At 49.2% G+C, this 27091-nt stretch overlaps 1 protein-coding gene across 1 annotated transcript in view; it reads right to left on the bottom strand.

Annotated features, from left to right (window-relative positions):
- The window catches only part of ATG2B (autophagy related 2B), a 78185-nt gene that overhangs the window by 32928 nt on the left and 18166 nt on the right, over window positions 1-27091 (bottom strand). Inside the window, exons 9-21 of the mRNA XM_032956214.2 lie at window positions 26615-26724; window positions 19183-19252; window positions 18213-18507; window positions 16027-16195; window positions 15458-15562; window positions 14137-14325; window positions 13583-13874; window positions 11853-11961; window positions 8627-8792; window positions 6014-6156; window positions 4664-4842; window positions 3794-4044; window positions 2047-2197 (exon numbers count right to left, since the gene is read on the bottom strand). Of these exons, the coding sequence (XP_032812105.2) occupies window positions 2047-2197; window positions 3794-4044; window positions 4664-4842; window positions 6014-6156; window positions 8627-8792; window positions 11853-11961; window positions 13583-13874; window positions 14137-14325; window positions 15458-15562; window positions 16027-16195; window positions 18213-18507; window positions 19183-19252; window positions 26615-26724 (2229 nt within the window). The remainder of the gene's footprint in view (window positions 1-2046; window positions 2198-3793; window positions 4045-4663; window positions 4843-6013; window positions 6157-8626; window positions 8793-11852; window positions 11962-13582; window positions 13875-14136; window positions 14326-15457; window positions 15563-16026; window positions 16196-18212; window positions 18508-19182; window positions 19253-26614; window positions 26725-27091) is intronic.

Below are 27091 nucleotides of genomic sequence, written 5' to 3'. Positions count from 1 at the left end.
GGATTCTCTAATTAGTCTTTGCCAGTAATAATTCGTTTTACACACCACTGCAACATTGTCAAAATCAATTGAGTGTCCTTGTTGACAAGCATGTTCTGCCACTGCCGACAGTTGTGTTTGAGATAATTTAATATTTCTCTGATGTTCTTTTAGTCTTAAGCTGATGTTACGTCCCGTCTGCCCAATGTAGCAGCTGCCACATGAACAATTAATCCGATATACACCTTCTGTTGATAGTTCAGGTAATGCATCTTTAGTGCAAGATACTAGTTTTTGAATTTTGTGTACTGTACCAAATCTTACTGTAATGTTTTGCTTTTGCAGAACACGGGCTAATTTGTCAGTTGCTCCGGAGATATATGGAATTTTTATTGTTTTAACAATCTGGTCGCTTTCAGTAGTATTGCTTTGCGATCGTGATTTGGCATTCAGTGCTCTGTTAATTTGAGCATTATTGTAGCCATTCTGTCGTAGTGTGTCTTTAATACACATTACATTTAAAGAATTACTAATCTACAACTCATTACTAATCATAACCAAAGACTGATTACTAATCGATTATATAATTACAATACCCCCCCCTCCGCCTCTAATCAATGCACCTGATATGAGTTAAGTGATGACGTCACCCTGCTGCTCTATATAAAAACCGGGAGCAAGCGAGGGCTTTACCATTCTGGCGAATTGCTTGATGATGCTGGATGTATTTACCAGCGAAACGTCGTACTCAAACTGTAAATGTGGATTAACTCTTCAACACACCGGTGGGCTGAAGTAGCGAATTATTTGTCTTTTGTCAACGTGACACTTTTTTTGCTGATTGGCCGTGTCGGGTGGTGGAGGGTTACGACACATTTATAAATAAACGCGATCTAACCCAAAAACCTTTATTATGAATAATATTGGTCGCGAAAGCCTACGTGTTAAACTGACAATTTAATGTGTTTGGCTATGCTGGATGGCGGAGGATCTTACAACAAAACACGTGGCTAGATCACTATGTGGCCAAATCCAAAAAGGGCGCTGTCATATTTAATCATCTGTAATATTTTATCCGTACAATTTGGAAGCATATACTTATTTAAATAAAATATAAATTTATCTCCAATTCTGGATGTTGGCTACAAGTCAGGGAATTGTAATTGAGGGTTCCAAATGCCCCTTTGCTGTAGAGGTGCCCCAAGCTCGAATAGTAGGTAAAACTCAGTTCAGTATAGCATCATTCACACAAGAACTCACAGCGCTTTACTACACAATCCCAGTAAAAACCCTCAACATTAAAACGACGAGGAAAACCACCTAACACAGACGGGTACGCAAGAGAAAATAAACGTGTTTTCAGACGAGCCCTAAAAACCTCGACTGACGGAGCATCCCTAACGAACTGGGGCCAGACATTCCACAAACGAGGTGACTGACTACAGAACGCTCGAGCATCACCCATTGGACGCAGATTTGTCCTTGGTACACTCAGGTGCCCAGATTTGGTGGATCAAAGTTGCCGGACAGGAGTATACGGTTTCAGCAGATCACCGAGATATAATGGAGCCTAACTCTTTCAAGACCTTGGAGGCCAGGACAACTTTAAAGAAAATTTTGTATTTGACTGGAAGCCAAGGCATGGAACGAGGAGTAGGTGTGATGTGCCCACATTTCCTCACCCCATACAAAACCCCGGACAGCAGAGTTTTGGACAAGCTGCAACCGATTTAAAACATTCCCAGTAGCACGACTAAACAGGGCATTGCAATAATCAAGTCTCGATGAAATAAAAGCATGCACCAGTCTCTCTCAGCATCTGGTATTGAGAGTAGGACAAGAATCATTGACACGTGTTCACGTGTCAACCCACGCACTCACTTCACAGCTGTCAAGATTCATTTTACGGTCATCATTTTAACAACCGCAGAGGTCTGCGGGACAAAGTCGCCCCCCGACCTCGTGACCTTACGACCGTGAGTCTAGCGCTCCTTCCGACGACCGACACGAGCCCCGGGGGTGAGCGAGGGGGCGGGTGGGCGAGGCGAGGAGAGGGGGCGGAAGTACCACGGTGATGCAGGCCCACGCGGTTGGCCTGCATGCACACGTAGCGCAAGTCGGGCCGGCCGGCGTGCTGCACCACGCTGAACACGCTGGTGCCCTCCACGTCCACGCTCACCTCGCCGTGCCGGCCACACGCCACACGGCCCTCCTCGTCCTGGGGGAGGACGCAGCACACAAACAATATACAACCACATTATATACGCACACTATATATACTATATATACACACAAACACTATATATTCTTTGGGTCTTTCGGTAAAGCCACGTAGATAGAAAAATAATAAAATTAATAATAAAAATAATAACAATATCACGACGTTTCGATCGCAACACAAGCAATCGTCATCAGGTGAATAATATAGTGGGAGAGCTGCTGAGGCAGGAAAGAATGCCTCAGCAGCTCTCCCGCTATATTTTTCACCCGATGACGATTGCTTGTGTTGCGATCGAAACGTCGTGATATTGTTATTTTATTATTAATTTTATTATTTTTCTATCTACGTGGCTTTACCGAAAGACCCAAAGAATATGAATTCCTGCAGTCACGAACGCTTTAAGTCAACACTATATATACTATATGCACACACACTAAATACACACATTATATATACTATATATACAAACACAATATATACACACTATAAACACAAACACAAATAAAAAAACAAAGATCCCCCATATAGCCTGTAACAGACTGTTGGGGCAAGTGCTGTAAGTAAGCACCTATGAAGACCGGCAAGGCACACCAGGGGGTGGGTGGCCAGCGCCACGCCCGGCCGCCTGTATCTCCCGAGTGGCGATGTTTCACGCCGCACTAGGTACTCATTTGAGGCTGAGTCGACCAGGGGGAGGCCCAGGACTAGTTCAGATAACCATCACTGGTGTTGGTCGTGAGCGGGACTTGAACTCTGGTCACTGGGTTTGTAGCATAGCGCGATAACAGTTACACTACTGCTATATACACACACACATAGAAGGCATCAGACTCATTAGCCTTGTCTGCATCCCTCCACTGATGGGTATCGTGACCAATATGGTGCTCGTATCCCGTTGATTGGGAGGCAAACCCACAGCAGCCTGGCACTCACAGCTTCCCACACCTCGCCGCCACGCTCCCACGCCCCCTTCATTACTTTGTTCAGAAGAAGAGCAACTCCCTGTTGTTTAGCAGTTTTCCACCCCAAGTGGAGTAGAGTCCACCCTTCATGGTGATTGGAGTGAGAACCAGCCCACTGGACCTCCTGTATTCCAGAGGTCTAGGTGGTACTGGTCCAGCTCCTGACAAAGGATTGGCAGCCTCTCCCCTCTTCAAACATTCCACATAGTCAGGTGCAGTGGTTTCCTAATGCTACCTGCAGAACAAGCCGAGTTTGAGCTCTTCGTGTTTTTATCGCGATTTAGTTGAAGGTAGAGAGTTACCTGCCCCTCTCACACCCGTTCAGAGCTATCATTGGCCGCTGTGGCTGCTGCAAGCATGCCATGATGGTAACAGCCAATTAGTATCAGGTTTCCCCCCTAAGGGATTGCTCACAGCACACCAGTGTTGTGAACTGGCAACCACCGAGCAGGTTGGGAGGTTGTTTTTGCCAGCCAAACAGGTGCACACAAGACACAAAAAATAAGCACACACACAAAGGCTCACATGCTTATCCAGACTCAAACACGCACACATTCGAACACAAAAACACGCGCACACCCTCGCACGCAGACACACACGAACCTATCCACGTACACACACGCACGCTCGCCTTGGTGGCGGTGTGTGCCGTGACACGCCCGCGGCCGATGTTGACGAGCATGGAGAATAAACTCTGCTTGCGACGACCACCGCCGCCGCCTCCTCCACCTCCTCCTGGTCCCACTGCTCCGCCGGCATCCACGAGGCCCAGGCCACCCATGCCGCCCGCTCTCCTCCGTCGCGGGTGACGCCACGTGGCATCGCCCCCCCCCATAAACCCCCCCAGGTCATCGTCGTCCTCGGAGCCCGACTCCGAGTCACCTGTGTGAGGAACGCGGGCAAGGCACGTGAGGGGACTCTGCCAGGTCAGCTCTACAGTACATACGCGATGCTAATTAGTTCATGTAATAGGGTAGGTTGGAGGCGAAGGCTGAGATGCGACGGATAGGAGAAAGGACGGATGATGATGCTGTCAGCGATGGAAGTGTGGGGTTGAGGACGATGCAAATCAGGCAGTGGTGTTAAAAATAAAGTGACGACGGCGCACCCTTGGATTTTTTTCAATATGTTAGTTACCTTTCCCCGTTCCCCTTCTCCCTCCCCATGTAAATAATCCTCATGTCCCTGCGCGTGGTCCCCCACTTGGCTGGGGCAGCGAGTCCAATTACCTATGCACGGTCCCGCCGCACCGAATTCAAAGTTGCCTTTCGCGGAGTTTCTGTTTCCCGTCCAATGGCGATCAGCGTATAGTTATTGGCACTGTGTCGCCAATAACACCATTTAAATAAGCAAATAAAGCGACCGCGTATTTGCGAGACGACGTAAAAGGGGGAGAGACGTAAGTTGGGCTACTGCCGCCCGAGTGTTTAGATCTGGGCTAGGGGGCAGTGCCACAGTGTTAACGTGACCCCAGCGCTGGGGCCGTGGCCGCGGCGGGTACCGTCGTGCATGCCCGACTTGCAGAGCAGGAACGCGTCGTGATTGAAGGAGGAGCTGATGAGCTGGCTCGCCACTGACAGGCCCGGCGGGCCACCCCCGCCGGGGCCCAGCACCGCGCTCTCCACCGTCTCCAACGGCAGCGGCGCCGCCGGCTCCCACAGCAGCAGGTTGTTGTTGATGCTGGCGATAGACAACAACAAAAACGACGTCGACAACCGCTGTCATTCGCCATTAAGTGGCGGTGACATCACCGCGGCGCTTGTGCTGGGCTACGTGCACTTTGAGGCCACGTGACGTGTTGAAGGCTCGCTTGCCGGAGGTCACGGGACAAACCCAAGATGCTATGGGTTGACTGAGATTAAAAGTAGATACACCACCTGTGCCCCTTACTGTACCAACATGCTGTGTTTTAACCTCCTGGCGCTCCTCTCATTGTTGTGAGGGTGGCTCCTCTGCCCCCTCAGTTGTTGTTGGAGGGCGACTGCCTCCAACTGCCCAGTAGCGTCCTTCACAAACCTCCTCCAGAGGCTGATCTTGACACCATTGGTACCGGTCATTGGCAAGTCCACTCAGCTCCACATCCTCCATATCCTCCATATCAGTCCATCTTTTCTCTAGCCCGTGCCACGCCCGTTTAGCCTCCTCTATCTGACCAAACAAAAGCTATTAGAGCATGCGGTGGGTGGCTGGGCATGCAGGCTACATGATCCAGCCAACGAAGCCTTTCCTGCTGCCCTGTGCCCATGACCGACACCCGGGCACATGTGTGCATGTGCACAGGGAGAAAGAGGAACACGGACATGTGGCCACATGGCACAGGGACACATAGACACACAAAGACAAAACAAAGATCTCCCATATAGCCTTAACAGACTGTAGGGGCAAGTGCTGTTAGCGAGCACCTATGAAGGCCGGAACGGTACACGAGGGGGTGGGTGGCCAGCACCACGCCCGACCGCCTTTGTCTCCCTAGTGGCAATGTTTACACACCGCACCAGGTACTCATTTGAGGCTGAGTTGACCTAGGGGAGGCCCGGGACCGGTTCAGATAATCGTCACTGGTGTTGGCCGTGAGCGGGAATCGAACCCGGGTCGGCAGGTCCATAGCGCAGCGCGCTAACCGCTACACTATCGCTCCCCACACATAGACACACGGGCACCCCGACACACGACACGTGGGCACATGGGCACACCGATACGTGGACACACGTGCACACCGACACGTGGACACACGTGCATATGGATATGTGGACACACTGACACGCGGGCACACGGGCACATCTACGATAGGGGGAGTGTCTGTCTTGTTGCATTGCATCCTCCGCTGAGCCACGCGCTGTGTCGTCTCTACCGGTTGTAGAGGCGCTCGTAGAATGCTTTGCTGGGCAGCATCACGTTGAGGTTGGGCAGCGTGAGCTCCAGCACGAAGTGAGAGTCACCCATCGCCTTCTCCTGGAACTCCAGCATTTCCGCAGCATCCCCCGGCATCACCATCTACGCATGCAGGACACGCAGGCCAAGGCTTTACTAAACTAAACTATTTTTTATTTTACCAGGTAAGGCCCACCGAGCTATATAGGTCTTTTTCCAAAGCAACCTGGCCACAAATGATTGCTCAACAAAGTGGCTTATCACGTGGAAACGTAAGGCAGCCAAATACTCTAAATGCATGTTTATAAATGTGGAGGGAAAAACTTGGAGGACCTGGAAAAAAATCCACATGACCATGAGGAGAACATGCAAACTCCAAATACACAGCAGGCATCAGGGTCGAACCCACAATCTCCTGTAAACCAGACGAGGTAGTTAACATCTCGCTCATAATAAGACTAATTATAGAATCCATTGAAATTGAGAGGAATAAAAATAACTTTAATCGCTCTGACAGCTACAGGCTTAGTGCGGCCTGGAAGCGTATTATTAAATAATACACATTACATTTTGATTTAAAGCTTTCGTGACTGCAGTAATTCATGTTCTTGGCTCTTTCGGTGGAGTCGCGTTGGAGGGAAGCAATAAAATAATAAAATATATATTTGTTGTTTTGTTGTTTCCCTTCAGCGTGGCTTTGCCGAGGGAGCTAATAATATGAATGCACATTACAATTCCTTATAGGGGAAACACATACTAATTAACGGATTACTAACATAGCATATAATCACTAACACACAATTACTAATCTACAACTCATTACTAATCATAACCATTGACTGATTACTAATCGATTATATAATTACAATACCCCCCCCTCCGCCTCAAATCACTGCACCTGATATGAGTTAAATGATGACGTCACCCTGCTGCTCTATTTAAAACCGGGAGCAAGCGAGGGCTTTACCATTCTGGCAAACTGCCCGATGATGCTGGATGTATTTACCAGCAAAACGTCGTACTCAAACTGTAAATGTTGTGGATTGACTCTTCAACACACCTGTGGGCTAAAGTAATGAATTATTTGTCTTTTGTCAACGTGACACTTTTTTTGCTGATTGGCCGTGTCGGGTGGTGGATTGTTACGACACATTTATAAATAACGCGATTCAACCCAAAAACCTTTATTATGAATAATATTAGTCGCGAAAGCCTACATGTTAAACTGAACATCTCGCTACTGTAACTCCCCTTTACTGGGGGCAATGCTGAGGTCACATCACTGCTGCATCTCAAGAGTGCATTGTGGGATAGACATGGCAGCAGCAGCAAGCATTCTTGGCTCATGAGAACACCGATCAGCACGGATCCAAGACATGTAAACTCGCACATACAATACATCAGCTGTGATCAATCTACTGCTGGATGAAGGCTTCGCTCCCGCCATCTCCATCTCTCATGATCCTGCGATGTCATAATTCACTAAGCACGTGCACAAGAGACGATTTCATCATTCCATCTCTTCGACTGATGTCCTCACGGATGCGTTCTGCTCAAGCCTACTTACAGACTTCTCAACAGATTGAATGGTGTATTTTAGCCCGTATGTATTTCCCCAGTTCAAATTTTTTTTCTGTCTTTCACGCAATTTCAAGCACGGATAGCTCCCTAACTGTTGGAGCACTTTGCAATATTTTGTCCATTTATTTTAATAATGAGCACTCGTTTCTGAACCGTACGGCATAGCAGGCAGAATGCACCGATCAAGTATGTTCCTCTTCGAGCCATGCAGTACATATTGTCTGGCCATCGAACAAAGACGGTCACGGCATCGCGCGCTTTAGGATGCGCTTCTGCGGTCGTCTGGAACGCTCTTCCTTCCAGTATTAGGGAGCCACTGGGAGCTGTGCACTTTTAAATCATCATCTAGATTGAAAACTCATTTTTTTTTTTTTACTTTTTTTGTGTTTAGTTTGTTGTCCCCCCCCCGCACCTCCAAAAAGCATGGTTAGCTACGTACGGTGCGAAAGAAGCTAAAAATACATACTTGGAATCATACTGAGACAAGGGTCCAAATAATTCATAATAAAGGTTTTTTGATTAGATGGCACCACCAACATAAACTGTTGGCCACCCACCCCCTCGTGTGCTGTGCCGGCCTTCATAGGTGCTCGCGAACAGCACTTGCCCCAATAGCCTGTTAAGGCTACATGGAGGATCTTTGTCTTCATGTGTGTGTGTGTGTGGGGAGCGGTAGTGTAGCGGTTAGCGCGCTGCGCTCTGAACTCTGCGACCCGGGTTCGATTCCCACTCACGGCCAACACCAGTGACCATTATCTGAACCGGTCCTGGGCCTCCCCAAAGTCGACTCAGCCTGATATGATTACCTGGTGCAGTGTGTAAACATTGCCACTGGGGAGACAAAGGCGGTCGGGCGTGGTGCTGGCCACCCACCCCCTCGTGTACCGTTAACAGCATTTGCCCCTACAGTCTGTTAAGGCTATACGGGGGATCTTTGTCTTTGGCCAGCACCGGAGGCAGCCACTCCCTGCGCGTCTCGCAGGTGCTGGCGACGGCACACTGCAGGGCGCACCTCCTCGTTATCGAACATGACGCGGCGCGAGGAGAACGGTGACGGCTCAGCGGAGCCGTTGAGGGTGCAGGCATCGTCCAGGGAACCCTGCGGGGGCTCGTCGGCCATATCCAGAGTCGGCTCCAGCACGGAGCGCTCCGCCTGCGAGTTCACGCTCAGCACCACCCTGCGCGGGGGGGAGACACACACCAAAGAAAAAGATCCCCACAAGTAGACTTCACAGACTGTTGGAGGCAAGTGCTGCTAGTAGTGAGTAGCACTGATGAAGGCCGGCACTGTGGCGTATGATAAACACACACCCCTAATTCCTAACCCTAATCTATGACACGAGCTGCCTGATGCTCTGCTCGTTGTGAGTGCCGCTCCTCCGCCCTCCTCCGCTGGTGGTGGAGGAAGGCGGCTGCCTGTAAACTGCGCAGTAGCATCCCTGCATACACACTCACACACGTACAAAGATCCCCCGCATAGCCTTGACAGACTGTTGCGGCAAGTGCTGTTAGCAAGTAGCACCCTACGAAGGCCGAAACGACACGCATGGGGGTGGGTGGCCATCACCACGTTCGGCCGCCTTTGTCTCCCTCGTGGCAATGTTTATACATCACACCAGGTACTAATTTGAGTCTAAGTTCACCTAGGGGAGGCCTATGACCAATTCAGATAATAGTCACTGTTGTTGACCGTGAGCAGGAATCGGACTCAGGTCTCTGGGTTTGTTGTAGAGCGCGCTAACCATTACACTACTGCTCCCCCTGGTCAGCCTCACCCATCTCGAGTTTCATCTAATTGTGGCCCGGCTGTAGCGCGGTTTGAATCCGGCAGCCTGCCCAGGCTATTAATGCAGTGTGTATTAAACATAAATACACTACTCACTCTGCTTAATGGTGGACGTCAACGGTCCCATGACTTCATTTGAAATGAGTAGATGATCGTGTGCCGGTGTCATGGTCAAAATTTACCAAGAAAAAATATGACCTGTAAATCACCCCACCGAAATCTGTTTGGCACCAAATATTTTGTGCATGTGAGGCATTCTACCAGCCTTGTATTCTTCGTTCTGGTTGTACCGAGTTGATGCACGACCTTGTCATTCACAACCTGACCGTGTACCGTTGTTTTTGTTTTATAATGCTAACCAGGTTTCCGTAACCAGGTCCCCATCGAAAAAGAGGATTTATTGTCCAATGGGTTTTACCTGTGCACAAAAAAAAAATTATCTCCCCCTATTGTTGGACTCGTATCCCAGTCACTTGGTGCTGTACAGGAACAGCTGCCACTGGGGGTACACTTTAAAACATGTTGGAGATGAGATGAAAGTGGCTTATCACGGGTGACACCCCCTGAGGTGCGGGAAGGCAGCCCACAAAGTGGTTCTCATCGTTACATTCACGTCTTCTTTGTACACGCAAACATTTTCTGTTGTACTTGTCATGTATTTAGTTCTTTCGGGAAAGTCACGTAGGTATAAATAAAATAAATCACGACGTTTCGATCGCAACACAAGCGGTCGTCCTCAGGCGGAAAAAATATAATCCAGCAGTGGAACTGCTGAACCAGCGAGAGAGCTGTTACAACAAGGAGGTTACAGTAAGGGGAAAAAAGTATATGATCCCCTGCTGATTTTGTACGTTTGCCCACTGACAAAGAAATGATCAGTCTATAATTTAATGGTAGGTTGATCATTTCTTTATCAGTGGGCAAACGTACAAAATCAGCAGGGGATCATATACTTTTTTCCCTCACTGTATATATGTGGCGATGGGCAAGCAAGCGGGGTCTGAGCTGGAAAGGAATTCCATCCACGGACGCAAGCACGTCAGTTGTGTTAATGGGGGAGATTAGGGAGAGCGGGATTAGGGAGGAAGATTAACATGAATGAGCTTCCGTCGCCGCATAAGAGTATCATGCCCCCATTAACACAACTGCTGAACCTTGTTGTAACAGCTCTCTTGCTGGTTCAGCAGTTCCACTGCTGGATACAAAAAAAATTCCACCTGAGGACGACCGCTTGTGTTGCGATCATAACGTTGTGATTTATTTCATTTTATACCTACGTGACTTTACCGAATGAACCAAAGAGTATGGATTCCTGCAGTCACGAAAGCATCAAATCAAGATTGTCATGGATTATATGGCAGTGCAGTTGCCCCTATCCTGCAACTGGAACAATACTCCCTTAAAAATCTACCGAGTCAACTCATGAGAAGGATGGTTACTACATCGCACGCTTTCAGATGCACTTCTGCGGCTATCAGGAACACTCTTCCTTCCAATATTAGGAAGTCACTGGAGCTATGCACTTTCAAATCATTAGCATGGTTAGCGACGTACCGTGGGAAAGAAGTTCATCATACAAGGCAGACTTTCCACCACTAGGTCAACGCCTCTATAACAAAGATAAGTGCTGCCCCATTGTTCATTTGAACAGGGAGAGGACATTGGGGACAGATTCACGTGTCAACTAATGATATTTTTTTTAATCCAATTTGTTCGCAAAGATGTGCCAATATCTCCATTACCAACCATGGATCAAATTGTTCAACTAATATGTTTGAGCCATATCAGACTGAAGTGTTTGCTGGAAGGACAGAAAGAAAATTAGACAAGAATGACATTTGAACGTATTGGCGGCACACCGGTGGTGCGTGGTATGAAAAAAAGCAGCAAATTTTTGCGCAATAATGATTTATTTTCCCGCAATTCGCAACCCCGGTCAGAAAATGTTGTGGGGTGGTGATGGTGCGAATTAAAATCAGTTCTCGTGATGTCGAAGCAGTCGGAAGACGAACGCTATGTGAGCGGCTGAACACGAAGAGTCTGTTGCCGTATAGCAGCACCAAGCCTGATGATGATTGGCTGCTCCGTGTTCAAAGGCAGATTTGACTCCTTGTGCCCTGAACTTGGTCAGACGGTTCCTCGTTCATTTCCGCATTCATTTCTTCGTGGACGGTGGCATCAAAAGATTACGACTCGTGGTGTCATCATATGTTAAAATGGGAAAGCAGCTGCTGAATCTGAGACAACATATGATGGAGAGTCCTGCAGCTCACTCAAGGGCAACAGCGGCATCGTCACTGTTTTATGATAACCAATGTGTTGTTAGGCTGCACCGGTGTACCGCCAATACGTCCATTTACTGCTGTGTTAATCTCATGGTGTAATTTTTCCTCTTTTTGCACTCCCGACCCCAAAACCCCATGACCCGTGACCCCATGAACCCGAGCTGTACCGTGGCCAGTCAAAGCGCGCGTGCTCCGAGCTTGAGTTGAGGTCGGCCTCTGGAGGGGACACGCGTAGGAACGGGACCGGCGGGCGCATTCCACCCTCCTCAAATAAGCCTGCACACAACGGACAAACCGCATGAACGCCATCAGTAAACCCTTGCAGTTGAACGGTGCAAGGTTGATTCCATGCATCAATGTTATTGTCTCTATGGCACCATGTGAAAGCATTTTTTTGTCTTCCACAGAGCGAATTTAAAGTTGTAGTCACATGATACTCTGCTCATTGTTGTGAGCACTGCTCCTCAAAGGTGTTGCTGGAGGGTGGCTGCAGCTGATAGCTCAGTAGCATCTTTCACCAGCCTCCTGCAGAGGCAAATGAAGACCCTGAAATTGCCAGTCAATGGAAACTGCATCCAACTGCCCAGTAGCGTCTATCACGAGCCTCCACCACAGATACCCATCTTGACACCGCTGATACCAGTCGTTGGCTAACCAATCAGCTCCATATTCTCCTAAACCACAGCAGCCCGTCTTCTCCCTAGCCGATGCAGTGCACGTTTAGTCCATTCTACCCAGCTGAACAGTAGCTGGTCGGGCATGCAGTGGCTGCAAATAAAACATGACCCAGCTAACGCATGCACACCTGCTAGAGAAGCTCATTTGGACTGTCCAGATTTTTCAAGGATCTGCGAGCTCCTCACTCAATCTGGGGAGAACAGGATTCTGGCAAGATCAGGAGTGGAAACCAACGCAGCCATAGCATCTGCAAGTCACAGGACTGAACGTCACTCATTTCAGAATCAGAAAATCTATTTATCAGAATCTTCATTTCGACTGGAGTAATCCGATGAGCTAGGGAGCTCGTTTGACAGATTTCCCCTCGGTATTGGTAGGAGAGGAAAGATTCCAATCCTAGCTAATCCATTAGCCGCAAACAGGAATCAAACTGGGGTTGCCCGGTTTGTTGCACAGTGTGCTAACCACTACACTACTTCCAAAATAGAGGTTTTTGGGTTAGATCGTGTAAATATATAAATGTGTCGTTAAAACCCGCCACCACCCGACACAGCCAACTAGTAAGGTTTGTCACGTAAACAGAACGTGGCAATTCGTCACTAGTACAGCACACCGGTGTGTTGGAGAGCCAAGCCACAACATTTACAAACTGAGTACGACGTTTCGCCAGTAACTACAACTAGCTTCATCAATTACTTACTAGTTGGCTGTGTCGGGTGGTGGCGGGTTATAACAATACATTTATATATTTATGCAATCGAACCCCAAAAACCTCTATTACGGATATTGGTCGCAAAAGCCTACGTGTTAAACACACTACAGTGCTGCTCTCCACTTAAACAAATACACCTACACCCATATACACGCACAATGACAAAGATCCCCCGTATAGCCTCAACAGACTGGTGGGGTAAGTGCTGTAAGAAGCAAGCACCTACAAAGGCCAACACGGCACACGAAGCGGAGGGTGGCCAGCACCACGTCCTGGTGTTACGATTATCGTGGGAATCCATCCAGGGTCGCCAGGTTGTAGCGCAGCACACTTACCGCTGCGCCACCACCACCACGCCCCACAAAAGACAAAGATCCCCCTATAGCCTTCACAGACCGTTGGGGCAAGTACGGTTAGTGAACACCTATGAAGCCTGGAACGGCGTACGAGGGGGTGGGTGGCCGGGACCACACCCGAGCGAACCGCACGCGTTCGTGCGAGCGTCACCGTGCAGCTCGCGGAACTGCAGGTGATAGTGCCGCCGGTCGGCAGAGCCGACCCCCACGGCCGCGCCGCCGCCCAGCTCTGCTTGCAGGTCCAGCTCGGTGAGGTCGATGCGCAGCACCTCGGGCCGCAGCGACTTGCGGAACCACGGCCCCCGCTCCTGCAGCGGCCGTAGGTCCGGGATGGGGAAGCGCACGGCGAGACGGAGAGACGGGGCACGAGCCACCAGCGTCGTGCGCCGCTCGGCGGCCGCGGAGGCCTCGTCGTCCATCAGCACCTGCGTGAAGGCGCGCGTCTGCGCGGGAGGCGAGACGGGAACCGGACAGGACAGGCAGGCAGCGTTCAGAGTTGGAGCGGCACTCCTCATGAAGTTCGGAGCCCATAATGAGGGCCACGGACCCACTATTAGGAGCCCCCCTGCTCTGAACGCATTGGACAGATGACGGTGGTGTGCTCAGTGCAGCTGTCTACGGGGCCTCACTATGCTGGTGAATGGGTTGTAGGATGTGTGTGTGGGACATGAGTTGTAGAACGCGTGTGTGTGTGGGGGCTCTCACCATGCTGGTCAATGGGTTGTAGGACATGTACATGTGAGAGCTCATTGTCTCCCCGCTCTGTGTGGGCTGCGGGTGCAGCACGGAGCTCAATCGGTCGACGACACTGATGTCGAATTCACACTTCGCACGGCCCAGGTCGACCGTGAGGGTCGCCTTAGGAGCTGGGGTGGAGCCTCTGGCCCGCCCACCCTATATACACACACACACACAAGGACAAAGATCTCCCGTATAGTCTTAAACAGACTGTTGGGGCAAATGCTGTTAGTGAGCACCCATGAAGACCGGCAAGGCACACAAGGGGGTGTGTAGCCACGCTCGGCCCCCTTTGTCTCCCCAGTTGCGATGTTTACACACCGCACCAGGTACTCATTTGAGGCTTATTCGACGCAGGGGATGCCCAGAACCAAGTCAGATAATCGTCACTGGTGTTGGCCGTGAGCGGGACTCAAATTCGGATCATCATGCTCGTAGCGCAGCGTGCTAACCGCTATGCTACTGCTCCCCACACCCTGCACATATGCGCACACGCACAAGCGATTTCAAAATAGATTTGAGTTAAGGCAATATAATGATTTAGCCATATTTGTGTTGTAAAAGCCATCTACCACCCGCTGTGGTGGCTGTGAGCAATGCCACTGGGTGAAGGCTGATACTAATCAACTGTTACCCTCAAGGCGTGGACAGCTGTTAAAGTGGCCTATGGGGCCTCTGGACGGGAACGAGGGGCTGGTGACTCCTACACCTTTCATCTAATTACTACAAAACCACATGCAAAAGATCAAACTTCGCTTGTGCCGGAGGCCCCGGAGGAGGGGGGGGGGGGAAGGCGTCGATGACGTCTCAATGCCAAACCCCATTTGGCAGAGCCATAAGACTGAACCTCCGCATCATCGGGAGGCGAGGAATGGTGGTGGTGACTTTAGCCCCCACTGGAGATGAATATCAGTGGAGGGATGTAGGTAAGGCTGATGAGTCAGATGACTTATATTACCTCCTGTCCCAAGTACTGACAAAAGTGGCCCATTGAAAGAGAGACATCCTTTTGAATGACTAATGCCCGAGTGGGTCGGGCAGCAGCAAGTTGGCACAGTAGGGAGTACAGGTGATGCATCTGCCAGTCAGTCAACCCATGGCACCTGGGTCTGACCCGTGACCCCCTGCCAGAGAGCCTTCTACAAATCATGTATCCTCAAAGTGCACCTATCCTTGCACATGTGTCGTGGTGATATCACCGTAATTTCGTGGCATATGGCGGTTTATTATTGTTGAGTATGTGGAGGAGTGGTATGTGTGTACCTCTCTGGAGGTGTGCTATGTGTACCTGCACGGACGTCTGCTGCAGGCTATTGTACAACACGCGCAGGCAAGGGGATGGTTCAGACCCCCCTTGCTCTAGTCCCTCGTCCCCATACTCAAACGCCAGCACCTGTGCACACGCACACACATGGGCAGAAGATACATAAAATCACTCTCACCCCTGCACCCATTCACACACACACTCCAAATACTCACACTCACCCATAGCCCCAGTCACTCACTCTTACCCATTCTTCCAGTCACACATACCCCAGACACACTCACTCACACTTACCCATACCCCCAGTAACTCACTCACAAATACTTACTCTTACCCATGCACCCAGTCACACACACTCACATATTTCACACTCACCAATACCACCAGTCACTCACACACTCACATATTTTCGCACATGCATCCAACACCAACAAAAACAGCCACCATTCGTCAATAAGTGACAGTGACGTCACCACAGCGCTTCTGCCAGGCCCGGTGCAGTACTCCAGGCTCGCAGACACACACAAAGACACGAGTGCGGGCATGTGCTCACATGTTCGCGTGCGTGCGTGCGTGCGTGCTCGTGTGCGTACCTCAGTGTACTGCGGCTCGTTGATGTTCACCAGTAGGCTGGCCGGGTCCTGCGTCTCAAACAGACACTCCAGCACCTCGAGTGAGCCCACCGACACCTTCGCCTCCTGCTGCCGCCCCGCCACGCCCACGTGCTGCTTCACCGTCGTGCGCACCGAAGTGCCCACCAGCCTGGAAGCGGGGAGGGGCAGGGCACGGGGTTGGAACGACGCGCGGTGTTCACGTGGCAGGGAATTCCCAGGGCATGCTGCGCTGGGACCTTTTGGACACAAACGCAGACTCAGGTCTGGAACAACAGCTCTCACGTCGGGCTCGTTGATGCAAATCAATGCTGGCTGCGCTGCCGCGTGTGGTGAGCAGCTCTCTCAAATATACGCTGCAGTGACTCGCGAACATCCCGCTATCGAACATCAGACGCGATGCCACAACACTTAGCGAGTATTTTTGTATGTATGTTGAACTTGTTTCGCACCGTACATATCCAAACATGTCAATCGGAGGTGCGGTACAAGGTATTACAAGATCTTGGAAAATCCAAATCTCCCTCTGCACAATGACATAAAATCACACCATCCTACCATCTAAAATCAAGTCATCCATTTTGGACACGTGCCTCAACTCCTCTGTAGGCCGAAAATGACCCCGTCACTCAGTGATGCGAGGCGTGGGGACAGGCGTCCCAAAAAAGAAGGTTAACCGAATACCCGACGCAGGAACAGCCCGGTTTCTCTTTGTTCCAACGACAGTGGGGGACCACTCTCAGCCGTGTCCCAATAACGCTTGGAAGGTGGGGACGTTTCATCCATAAATGGAAGATCAAGGAACCCATGAAACAGCAAACCATGAGTTATATCACCGATGACTGCCCAATACAACACAGTATTCTGGTGGAACAATTGGACTCCACTTAGCTACCCTAGAATGGTTTACAAAATAATACGAGTACGAGCAGCTCTCCCCTCCCTCCCTCCGACGGTCCTCCCCCAACCCTAATGTCCTCATCTCTCCACCCTTGGGTGCCCCCTTCTCACGTGACAACCCCCAGGATCTCACACTCCCAAACCGGCATACCCCCCAGTCACCCCATCCCACCTGCGGGCCCCTCCTTGTACATCCCTCCACATGAGGGCACCCCCAAGACCCCCACCCCCTCCGCACCGCCCACTCGTGATTCCCATAGGTACCCACACCCGCCCATCACATGCCTCCACCTGTGTGCCCACCACTTGCACACTCCCTCCCCCCCTCTACATGCTAGGTGGGCCATGGCCTCCAGCCAGTCAGCCAAACATTGTTTTTTAATATAGTATGACAATTACAGTCTGTTCAATTTTCACATGCCACATGAAAGAGGATTGATATCAATCGTGAGATCAGTCCATCCCTAATAAACAATGCCCCAGCACCACCACCACCGCCACCACCGTCATCAATAACAATGCCCATGGGCCACAGCAAGAAGTGGTAGCACCTGAGGTTACAAAAGTAAAAATAACAATTTATATTTATAGGGTGCACATCGGCAATGGATCTCAGAGCTCAATGGATGTAAAGGTGGAAGAGAAAAGTGAGAAGGAACCGGGCAGAGAAAGAAGGAATGGGACGAGTTGTAAAACTAGAGAGAAGGGCAGTGGATTCCAGAGGCTGGGTGCTGTGCAGACAAAAGTCCTATCACCCCAGGATGAAAGTCTGGAGCCTGGGGGATTGCGTAGGGCAAAATCAGTAGATTTTAGAGCTCAGAGGATTGCGTTTTTTTAATCAACTCGTTGGTGTAGGGTGAAGCAAGCCCAAGAAAATCATCACACGAACATCGGTCATCCTCAGAGCGGCTTTTGGCTGGCCATCGAACAAAGACAGTCACTGCATCGCACTTTCAGATGCGCTTCTGCAGCCATCTAGAACGCTCTTCCTTCCAATATTAAGGAAGCCACTGGAGCTATGCACTTTAACTCTAAATTGAAAACTCATTTCTTTAGAACTGCTTTTTGTGTTTAGTTTGTTGTTCTTCCCCCGCACCTTCGATTAGCATGGTTAGCTGCGTACGGTGCTAAAGAAGTTCAACACACATACATGCCCAGGTTTGAACTGGGAGCGAACGGAGAGACAAAAGCATAGGTGTGGTATGGTTCCTTCTAATGAGCACCATCATCGGCCATCTCCTGTCATAAGGTCTCATAGCCGCCAGTACCTGAAGTGGTCATGCGGGCACGCCTTTGCAAACTTTTCTCTCAGCTGCGCAAAGTCTTTCCCGCCGAACTCCTCCATCTCCCGGAAGAACTGGCGCGACATGGCGGCGAGAGGGCCCTCGGGGGGTTGGAGGGCACCATCCCCCAACCCCTCTCCCCCCGCGCCCTGGTCCCCGCCCACGGTGTTGGGCAGCGGGTCAATGTGCAGCACCGTGGCCGAGGCGCTGCTCAGCTCCAGGTGCAGCACCAGCTCAGGCTTGAGGGACTGGTCGTCTGTCAGGGGCACGCTGCTGTGCGCTGGCAGAGGTGACAACAGGAAGAGACACACAGAGATGGCGCGTGTGTGTGTGTACCAACGCGCGACTGCGGTACGCTGGGAAAGAGACGGACAGAGACGTATTACGCAGAAGCAGATACAGAAATACACGGAGATCGAATCACAGAGACGCGGAAAGTGTGTGTGAGCGGGTACTATGCTTTATTGTCGCCTCCCAGGAGGAGAGAGACACAGAGAAAGGCAGGCAAGAGAGAGACAGAAAAAATACAAAGACGCTTAGAAAAGTAGACGAGACTGATGCAGCAGAGAGACAGATACACAGGGACACAGACAGACAGAGACACAGTGTTTGTGTGGTTATCATGGTGTATTACAGCCCCCTGATAGGGGACTCGGGGCTCGTGCAAGGAGCTGAGGCAGCCTCCATAGTTGGTGCTTTGATTTGCAGTCCCTCCATGGACGCTCTCTGATATTGGTGGGAGACGTGGTAATTGTCACCCTGCCTAGTTCGTGCTGTGTCTCTGTGGTGTTCTCTCTAGTTCGTGTTGTGTCCCTGTGATGCCATACACGTGTGTGAGCTGTGTGTGTGTGTGCACGCTGCGTGTGTGAGCTGTGTGTGCGTTGTGTGTGCGCTGTGTGTGCTGTGCATGAGCTGTGTGTGTGCTGTGTGTGCATGCGCTGTGTGTGTGCCGTACGTGTGCTGTGCCTCGTGTCTCCGTCGCGGACCCTCAGCGGCTGCTGCGCCACCCCCCACTGCCGGCCTCCCTGCGCACACAGAGCACAGAGATAGAGCACAGAGAGAGAGAGAGAGCATAGGGAGAGAGCACAGAAAGAGAGCAAAGAGAGCACAGAGAGAGAGCAAAGAGAGACCACACAGAGAGCACAGAGAGAGTACACAGAGAGCACACAGAGAGATAGGACACACAAAGCACACAGACAGCACAGAGTGCAGAGAGCACAGAGAGAGAAGACGGAACACAGGGAGCACAGATAGCACAGGGAGCAGAGAGAGCACAGAGACATCAAGCCTCATAGACCTACAGACTTAACAATACAGGCAGTCCTCGGGTTAAGGTAGGGTTAGGTTCCCGAGAATGATCCATAACATGAATTTTCCGTATGTCGGAAACAGAACAATTTTCCCCCAAAATCAATAATAAAATCCCATATATAGAAATAGTTGTGCCTCCCTACTACCCAATTCCGAGTTCGTTTTCTCTCAGTACTGCATCGCGCTGTCCTCAGTTTTATATCGCTACCTGTACTGTATCGTGTCGCTGTACGTACGCTCTGCACTTCCCGATTCTTTCATTTCATCGAATATCAGCCCTAACACTACCCATTATTAAACTAATGGAACATACAGTGAGGGAAAAAAGTACTTGATCCCCTGCTAATTTTGTACGTTTTGCCCACTGACAAAGAAATGATCAGTCAATAATTTTAATGGTAGGTTTATTTGAACAGTGAGAGACAGACTAACAACAATAAAATCCAGAAAAACGCATGTAAAAAATGTTATAAATTGATTTGCATTTTAATGAGGGAAATAAGTATTTGACCCCCTCTCAATCAGAAAGATTTCTGGCTCCCAGGTGTCTTTAATACAGGTAACGAGCTGAAATTAGGAGCACACTCTTAAAGGAAGTGCTCCTAATCTCAGCTTGTTACCTGTATAAAAGACACCTGTCCACAGAAGCAATCAATCAGATTCCAAACTCTCCACCATGGCCAAGACCAAAGAGCTCTCCAAGGATGTCAGGGACAAGATTGTAGACCTACACAAGGCTGGAATGGGCTACAAGACCATTGCCAAGCAGCTTGGTGAGAAGGTGACAACAGTTGGTGCGATTATTCGCAAATGGAAGAAACACAAAAGAACTGTCAACCTCCCTCGGCCTGGGGCTCCATGCAAGATCTCACCTCGTGGAGTTGAAATGATCATGAGAACGGTGAGTAATCAGCCCAGAACTACACGGGAGGATCTTGTCAATGATCTCAAGGCAGCTGGGACCATAGTCACCAAGAAAACAATTGGTAACACACTACGCCGTGAAGGACTGAAATCCTGCAGTGCCCGCAAGGTCCCCCTGCTCAAGAAAGCACATATACATGACCGTCTGAAGTTTGCCAATTAACATCTGAATGATTCAGAGGACAACTGGGTGAAAGTGTTGTGGTCAGATGAGACCAAAATGGAGCTCTTTGGCATCAATTCAACTCGCCGTGTTTGGAGGAGGAGGAATGCTGCCTATGACCCCAAGAACACCATCCCCACCGTCAAACATGGAGGTGGAAACATTATGCTTTGGGGGTGTTTTTCTGCTAAGGGGACAGGACAACTTCACCGCATCAAAGGGACGATGGACGGGGCCATGTACCGTCAAATCTTGGGTGAGAACCTCCTTCCCTCAGCCAGGGCATTGAAAATGGATCGTGGATGGGTATTCCAGCATGACAATGACCCAAAACACACGGCCAAGGCACCAAAGGAGTGGCTCAAGAAGAAGCACATTAAGGTCCTGGAGTGGCCTAGCCAGTCTCCAGACATTAATCCCATAGAAAATCTGTGGAGGGAGCTGAAGGTTCGAGTTGCCAAAAGTCAGCCTCGAAACCTTAATGACTTGGAGAAGATCTGCAAAGACCCTTGCCAACAAGGGTTTTGCCACAAAGTACTAAGTCATGTTTTGCAGAGGGGTCAAATACTTATTTCCCTCATTAAAATGCTAATCCATTTGTAACATTTTTGACATGCGTTTTTCTGGATTTTTTTATTGTTATTCTGTCTCTCACTGTTCAAATAAACCTACCATTAAAATTATAGACTGATCATTTCGTTGTCAGTGGGCAAACGTACAAAATCAGCAGGGGATCAAATACTTTTTTCCCTAACTGTATACTGTATCCAATTGTTTATGAACACCACGAAACATTTGAATTGTTAACAGAAAGCAGTCACTTTCGACTGTTTGTTTATTGTGAATTATGCAAGGTCTAGACTTCTCCAATCGCTGTTGGCTGAGACCATAAGCAATAAAAATGTAATTGTGTTAAATAAAGTACATACAGTAACTCACTCATGAAATAAACTTAAAACGAAGAAAACTAGCAATAGAAAGTTACAATTTTGCCGTGCTCGTTTGTTTCACACTTAACTTCTAATTTAGCAATCTTTGGAAGAACGTAATCAGCCAGGCTATGCGTTAACTCTGTGTTAACCCACTCTGTGTTACATTGCATTACACTTCCTAATTTGACTAAATTTGTTTTCTCAAACGTCCTATTTCTCTCACTAAATGTTGCCGTGCTTGTTTATTTATAAGTCCATTGTCTCTCCTCCAGCCGCTATGGGCAGGAATTTCACACAACTCTCTTATTGTTCTGTGCTTGTTTGTTTATAAGTCAATTGTCTCTCCTCCGGCCGCTATGGGCAGGAATTCCACACAACTCTGTCATTGTTCAAGATTGAACCACCTCTACAGGGAGGGTTTTCACACATCTGTTAGAGCTTTTAACAGACTACAGGACAAGGCTCACATGATCGAGTCAAGCGATGCCACGACAACAAGGTAATACCGACCACATTTACACTCACATCTGCTTCTGTCACTTCTCCTAATTCTAAACGGATCTTATTCAGAGCTAGCCTATCTCTAATCTCAGAGAGGATAAGACTACTCCGTCTTGAACTTGACCATTTAGACAAATGTCTCCTGCAATCACACCTAACATTAACAGAAAAATGTCCACATCTGATTGGAACCTTGTAGATAACATGACTGCTTCTTCTGCCGCAACAATGTCCTCCAAATGCAAGGTTAACCTCATTGCTAAATTCAACAACTTGTCAAAAAAGAAACCAGTGCCACACAGAAAGCTGGATGTTAACAAGACTGTTATCAATCAGAGTAACAGCACAATCTCCGATAGCCTAAAATCGGTACTAGCGAGAAGGCTGAATTTTGCTGTCACCCCCAAACACATCCCATTAGATTATATAATTGCCCAGGTAGATGTAGCCCTCAAAGGCTTGGGACACATCCCAGCTATGTAGCAAGATCTGAAATTGCCACCATCCTTAAAAAAGCTAAGAAACCCATTAGTAACATCAGCAAAGACGAGCGCTCTGAACTCGCCAAATTGAAAAAGAGAGAGGAGATAGTCATCCTCTCAGCCGACAAGGGCAATGCTACTGTCATCATGGATAAAACCACATACCAACAAAATCCAGGACCTTCTTAATGATGGCAGTTACACCAAAATGAACAAGGATCCTACCAACTGCCTGGCTACAAAAACCAACACTATCAACAATTCGACTTCTCTAATCGAACGATTCAAGCGGCTCTCCCTAAAACCCTCTGCTGCTTGACCACCCAGATTCTAGTGTCTTCCAAACATCCATAAAGGTGTTGAGGCGTAAATGATGACTTGGAGGCAGATCTTCATGTAGGGGCTTGCGCCAGTTTTTTTTATTCAAGACCTTTCTTCACACACGACTCCGTGTACTTGCACACTCACTGCCTACACTCCACACCCCAGGGGAAAGGTACTGGGGATTCCCTAGCATAACTGCAGGCTACCCTAGCCTGGTGCCAATTTCCCCCTACCCCGGGGTCCCATCGCTCCCCCGGGGGAAGGGTACGGGGGAGGTCCCTAGCACACCCACAGGCAACCCTAGCCTGGTGCCAATTTCCCCCTATCCTGGGTCCCAACTTCCACCCTTCACGTTCCCGGACTCTCCAGACAACCCTGAACACGTGACGAGTTCCAGCTTAAATCCCCCAGGGGGACATGACGTCACCATCCCGCCCCCTGTGCATGACATCACCATCCGTGACATCATCGTACCAGAGGGCGAGCGTGACATGACGTCACTAACTACTACTCTACAAAGGTACTCTGCTTCGGCCCATCGTTTCCACTATCAACTCACCTACCTAGAAACTGGCCCGATTTCTGTCCGAGACCTTGCTTCCATTCACGGGTAAGACTACCTCAGCAGTACGTAACTCAGTTGACTTGGTATCTCTAATCAAGGGCATCTCACTGTCTCCTGATGATTTGCTTGTCAGCTTTGATGTAGTTTCTCTGTTCACCAAAGTTCCTGTACCTGACACCTTAGCAATAATTGAAGACTTAGTCCAACATGGACTGAATCATGATGTACCAACTTTGGTTAAGCATTGCCTTACCAACACTTACTTCACCTGGAATGGTACTTTCTACAAACAAAATGAAGGTACGCCCATGGGTTCCCCCTTATCACCAGTGATAGTGAATATTTTCATGGAGAAATTTGAAACAGATGCCATCCAGACATCCACCCTACGTCCTTCCTTGTGGAAGAGATAGGTAGATGACACTTTCGTCATTTGGCCACATGGCCTGCCAGCATTGAACTAATTTCTCAACCACATCAATTCCATACACCCATCCATCAAATTCACAATGGAAGTGGAGAAGAATGGTAAGCTACCATTCCTGGATGTTCTGTTTGAGAAGAGGCCTGACGGTTCGTTGGGACACTCTGTCTACAGGAAAGCCACCCACACAGATTCCTATCTAAAACCTGAATTCCCACCACCATCCGGCACAAAAGAATTCCCTCATCAATACACTACACCATAGGGGCCACTGCATCTCCGACCAACACCACCTAGCCAGTGAACTGGAGCACGTACACCAAGCCTTCAAGATGAATGGGTACTTGGACCGCATTATCCGCAAAGCTGTTTCTCCAACCATGGAGAAACAATCAAAACCATCACTTTACCATACATAGCAGGTGTTACCAAAAAGATTTCCAAAATCTTAAACAAACACAAGATCCAGGTCCGATTCAATACAGTACACAAAATCCGTGATCTAATCCCATCTGTGAAGGAGGTCATTCCTGACATGCAATACCCTGGAGTCTACAAACTGAGTTGTACCTGCGGTAGCAGTTACATTAGGGAAATGAAACGACATGTCTCGGACCGTGTTCGCGAACACAAGGCAGATCTGAAACATGGCAGAACCAATACCTCTGCCGTAGCTGATCATTGTTATAATGCTGTGGGCTCGCATTAAAATGTTTTTTTTTCCGAGACCAAGGTACTCTGCAAACCTTCAGGCTACTATCAAAGGTTTGTCCATGAAGCCATCCAGATATATGACAGACAAAACTTCAACAAAGAAGATAAATACAAATTGAACAATCATTGGAAGAATGTTATCAACCAGGTAATGCCTTAACTTGGTGTTGTTTCCATCGTACCTGCCAATTTACTGCAAGCCCCGCCCACTTCTAGCCCCGTCCATGTCCCCCCCAGCCTCACGTCCTCTTTCTGTTCTTCCACCACCTTCCCGCTTCTAGCGCTGCCCACTTCCCGCCCCCCCAACCTCACGTCCTCTTCCCCTAGCGCTCACGCGGCCCCTCCCCCTACCCCACACCCTCCCCTCTCTCTCTCTCTCCCCCCTTCCCTCCTCTCCCCTCTCTTACCTATATTACCTCTTGCCACGGCAGCTCTCCCGCCGACTACAGCATTTTTTTGCTGCGATTGTCCCACCTGATAAAGTTTGCTTGTGTTGCGATCAAAATGTCGTGATTTGTTTTATTTTATTTTTACCTACGTGACTTTACCGAAAGAACCAATGAGTATGGATTCCTGCAGTCACGAAAGCTTCAAATCAAGATTATCTCATTGTTCACTACCCCAATCCCCCCCCTCTCTCTCTGCCCCAACCTCCCCTTCCCTCTCCATTTAAGGCGACACAGACGCGTTGTCTTTCTGTTTGTCGATGTGTGCGTCCCTCTCTGTGCCTCTGTGTGTGTCTCTCTCTGCTTGTATGCCAGTCTATGTGCCGCCGTGTCTGTGTTTTGTCTCTCTCTCAAATTTAGCAATCTTTGGAAGAACGTAATCAACCAGGTAGGGTGTTGACTGTTGTGTTAGCCGGCTCTCTGTGTTGTATTGTATTATATTTCTAAGTTTACTATGTTTGTTTTCTCATTCATTCTTACCCGATGTTGGTTGCTTGTGTTGCAATCGAAACGTCGTATTCTATTAGTATTTCATTTATTTTCTTTCTATGTGACTTTACCAAAATAGCCAAATAGGAATTCCTGCAGTCACGAAAGCTTTAAATCTAGTTAGAAAGTTACAAGACGATGTGGTGGGTATACGCACGGTAACAATGTAACAGCGTGACTGACAGTGCAGAGCGGCTATACACCACCGCCTTGGGGAATATGCTGCCCGCCTTACGCCTCGCTCCGCAGAATTCACCCACAACCTCACCGCGCTGCACTACTTATGCTGAGGTAACTAACGCAAACATGTCCGCATATTGAATTGTTTTCTTACATGATTTATGGGAGCATTTCCGAAAGGTCGGATTTTACGTAAGTCGGGTATTCCGCAACCCAGGGAATTATTGTACCCACAGATGTGGAGCATTGTATGTGCAACCACTCTCAGTCTTATCCATGCTACCAGCTTAAAATAACTGAATGTGGTCATTTGTCAATGACAGAGTGAGGAAAATGTGGCCATCCTAACAATAGGCAACAGTGAGAGAAAGACAGCTGGAGTCAGGTTCTGTCCTCATCAGGACTCATTGGTACAATACGGTTGTCAATGTCCGCCGTTGGCATCTGCCTCTGGCAGCCTCATATGCAGAGGACTTAATGCAAAAAGTATTCAGATGTACAATACAATAGTGCAACATATAATCAAACAACATTACAGAGGCCATATCTAAACCTCCATCACAACACCCAGATCTGTCCCCATGTAAGGGCTGTTCATCCTATGCGAAACATTTGTAAGTGCACCCCCTAATGACAACTATCCCTGTCCGGCACAAGGTGACTCGTCTCCTGGCCTGCAATAAAGCACGAGTCTGCCAGAAGGAGGGCAGTGAATGCTGCTCTGTGTAATCCAAATATGTGTGTCTGTGCGTGTCCCCGTCTCCCCGCATGTCTCCATGCGTATGTGCCCATGTCCCCACGTGTACCTGGGTCCCCGCTTCTCGGTGTGCATGTCCCCGTGTCCTCGTGTGTATCCACATGTCGGTGTTCGTGTCCCCGCGTGTCCCCCGCGTGTCTCCACATGTCGCTGTGCATGTCCCCGCGACTCTCACGCTGGTGCTGCTGCTGAAGGACGTGTCCAGGTCGACCTCGGGGGGCTCCCCGAGTGGAGGCAGGGACCCCACACTGCCCGACATGTCCGCCATTGAGAAAAACTCATCCTCTGCGCACAGACACCCCCCCGAGGGGCATGGTAAACACTCAGGGTAGGACCGTTGGCGAGCACCTATTAAGAATGGTGTGACACACGAGGGGGCGGTATGGCTGGCACCATCCCCAACCACATTCGTATTCGCATTTTGCAGAAAGTTCACAGCAGTTATCCTGTGGGTAGGGTGCCTGAGACTCAGCAGTAAACAGGACACCCACTCTGCAACTTGCAGACATCTCTGAATGGGAAAGGGTTAAGAAGTCTGGTCAGGTGATGCGGTCACTCTGACTTCCCGCATTCCATCCTGAAGATGCTTGACACAGTTTTCAAGTGACACGTCGAATCTAACTGCTGCTACATTTGATTGCCGAGAGCTGTT

This window comes from Petromyzon marinus, chromosome 17 (genome assembly GCF_048934315.1).
Source record: "Petromyzon marinus isolate PM22_M1 ecotype Great Lakes invasive population chromosome 17, UKy_Petmar_22M1.pri1.0, whole genome shotgun sequence".
Classification (NCBI taxonomy): Eukaryota; Metazoa; Chordata; class Hyperoartia; order Petromyzontiformes; family Petromyzontidae; genus Petromyzon; species Petromyzon marinus.
Note: the sequence above shows the minus strand (reverse complement) of the source record. Positions and strands in the feature narration are given on the sequence as shown.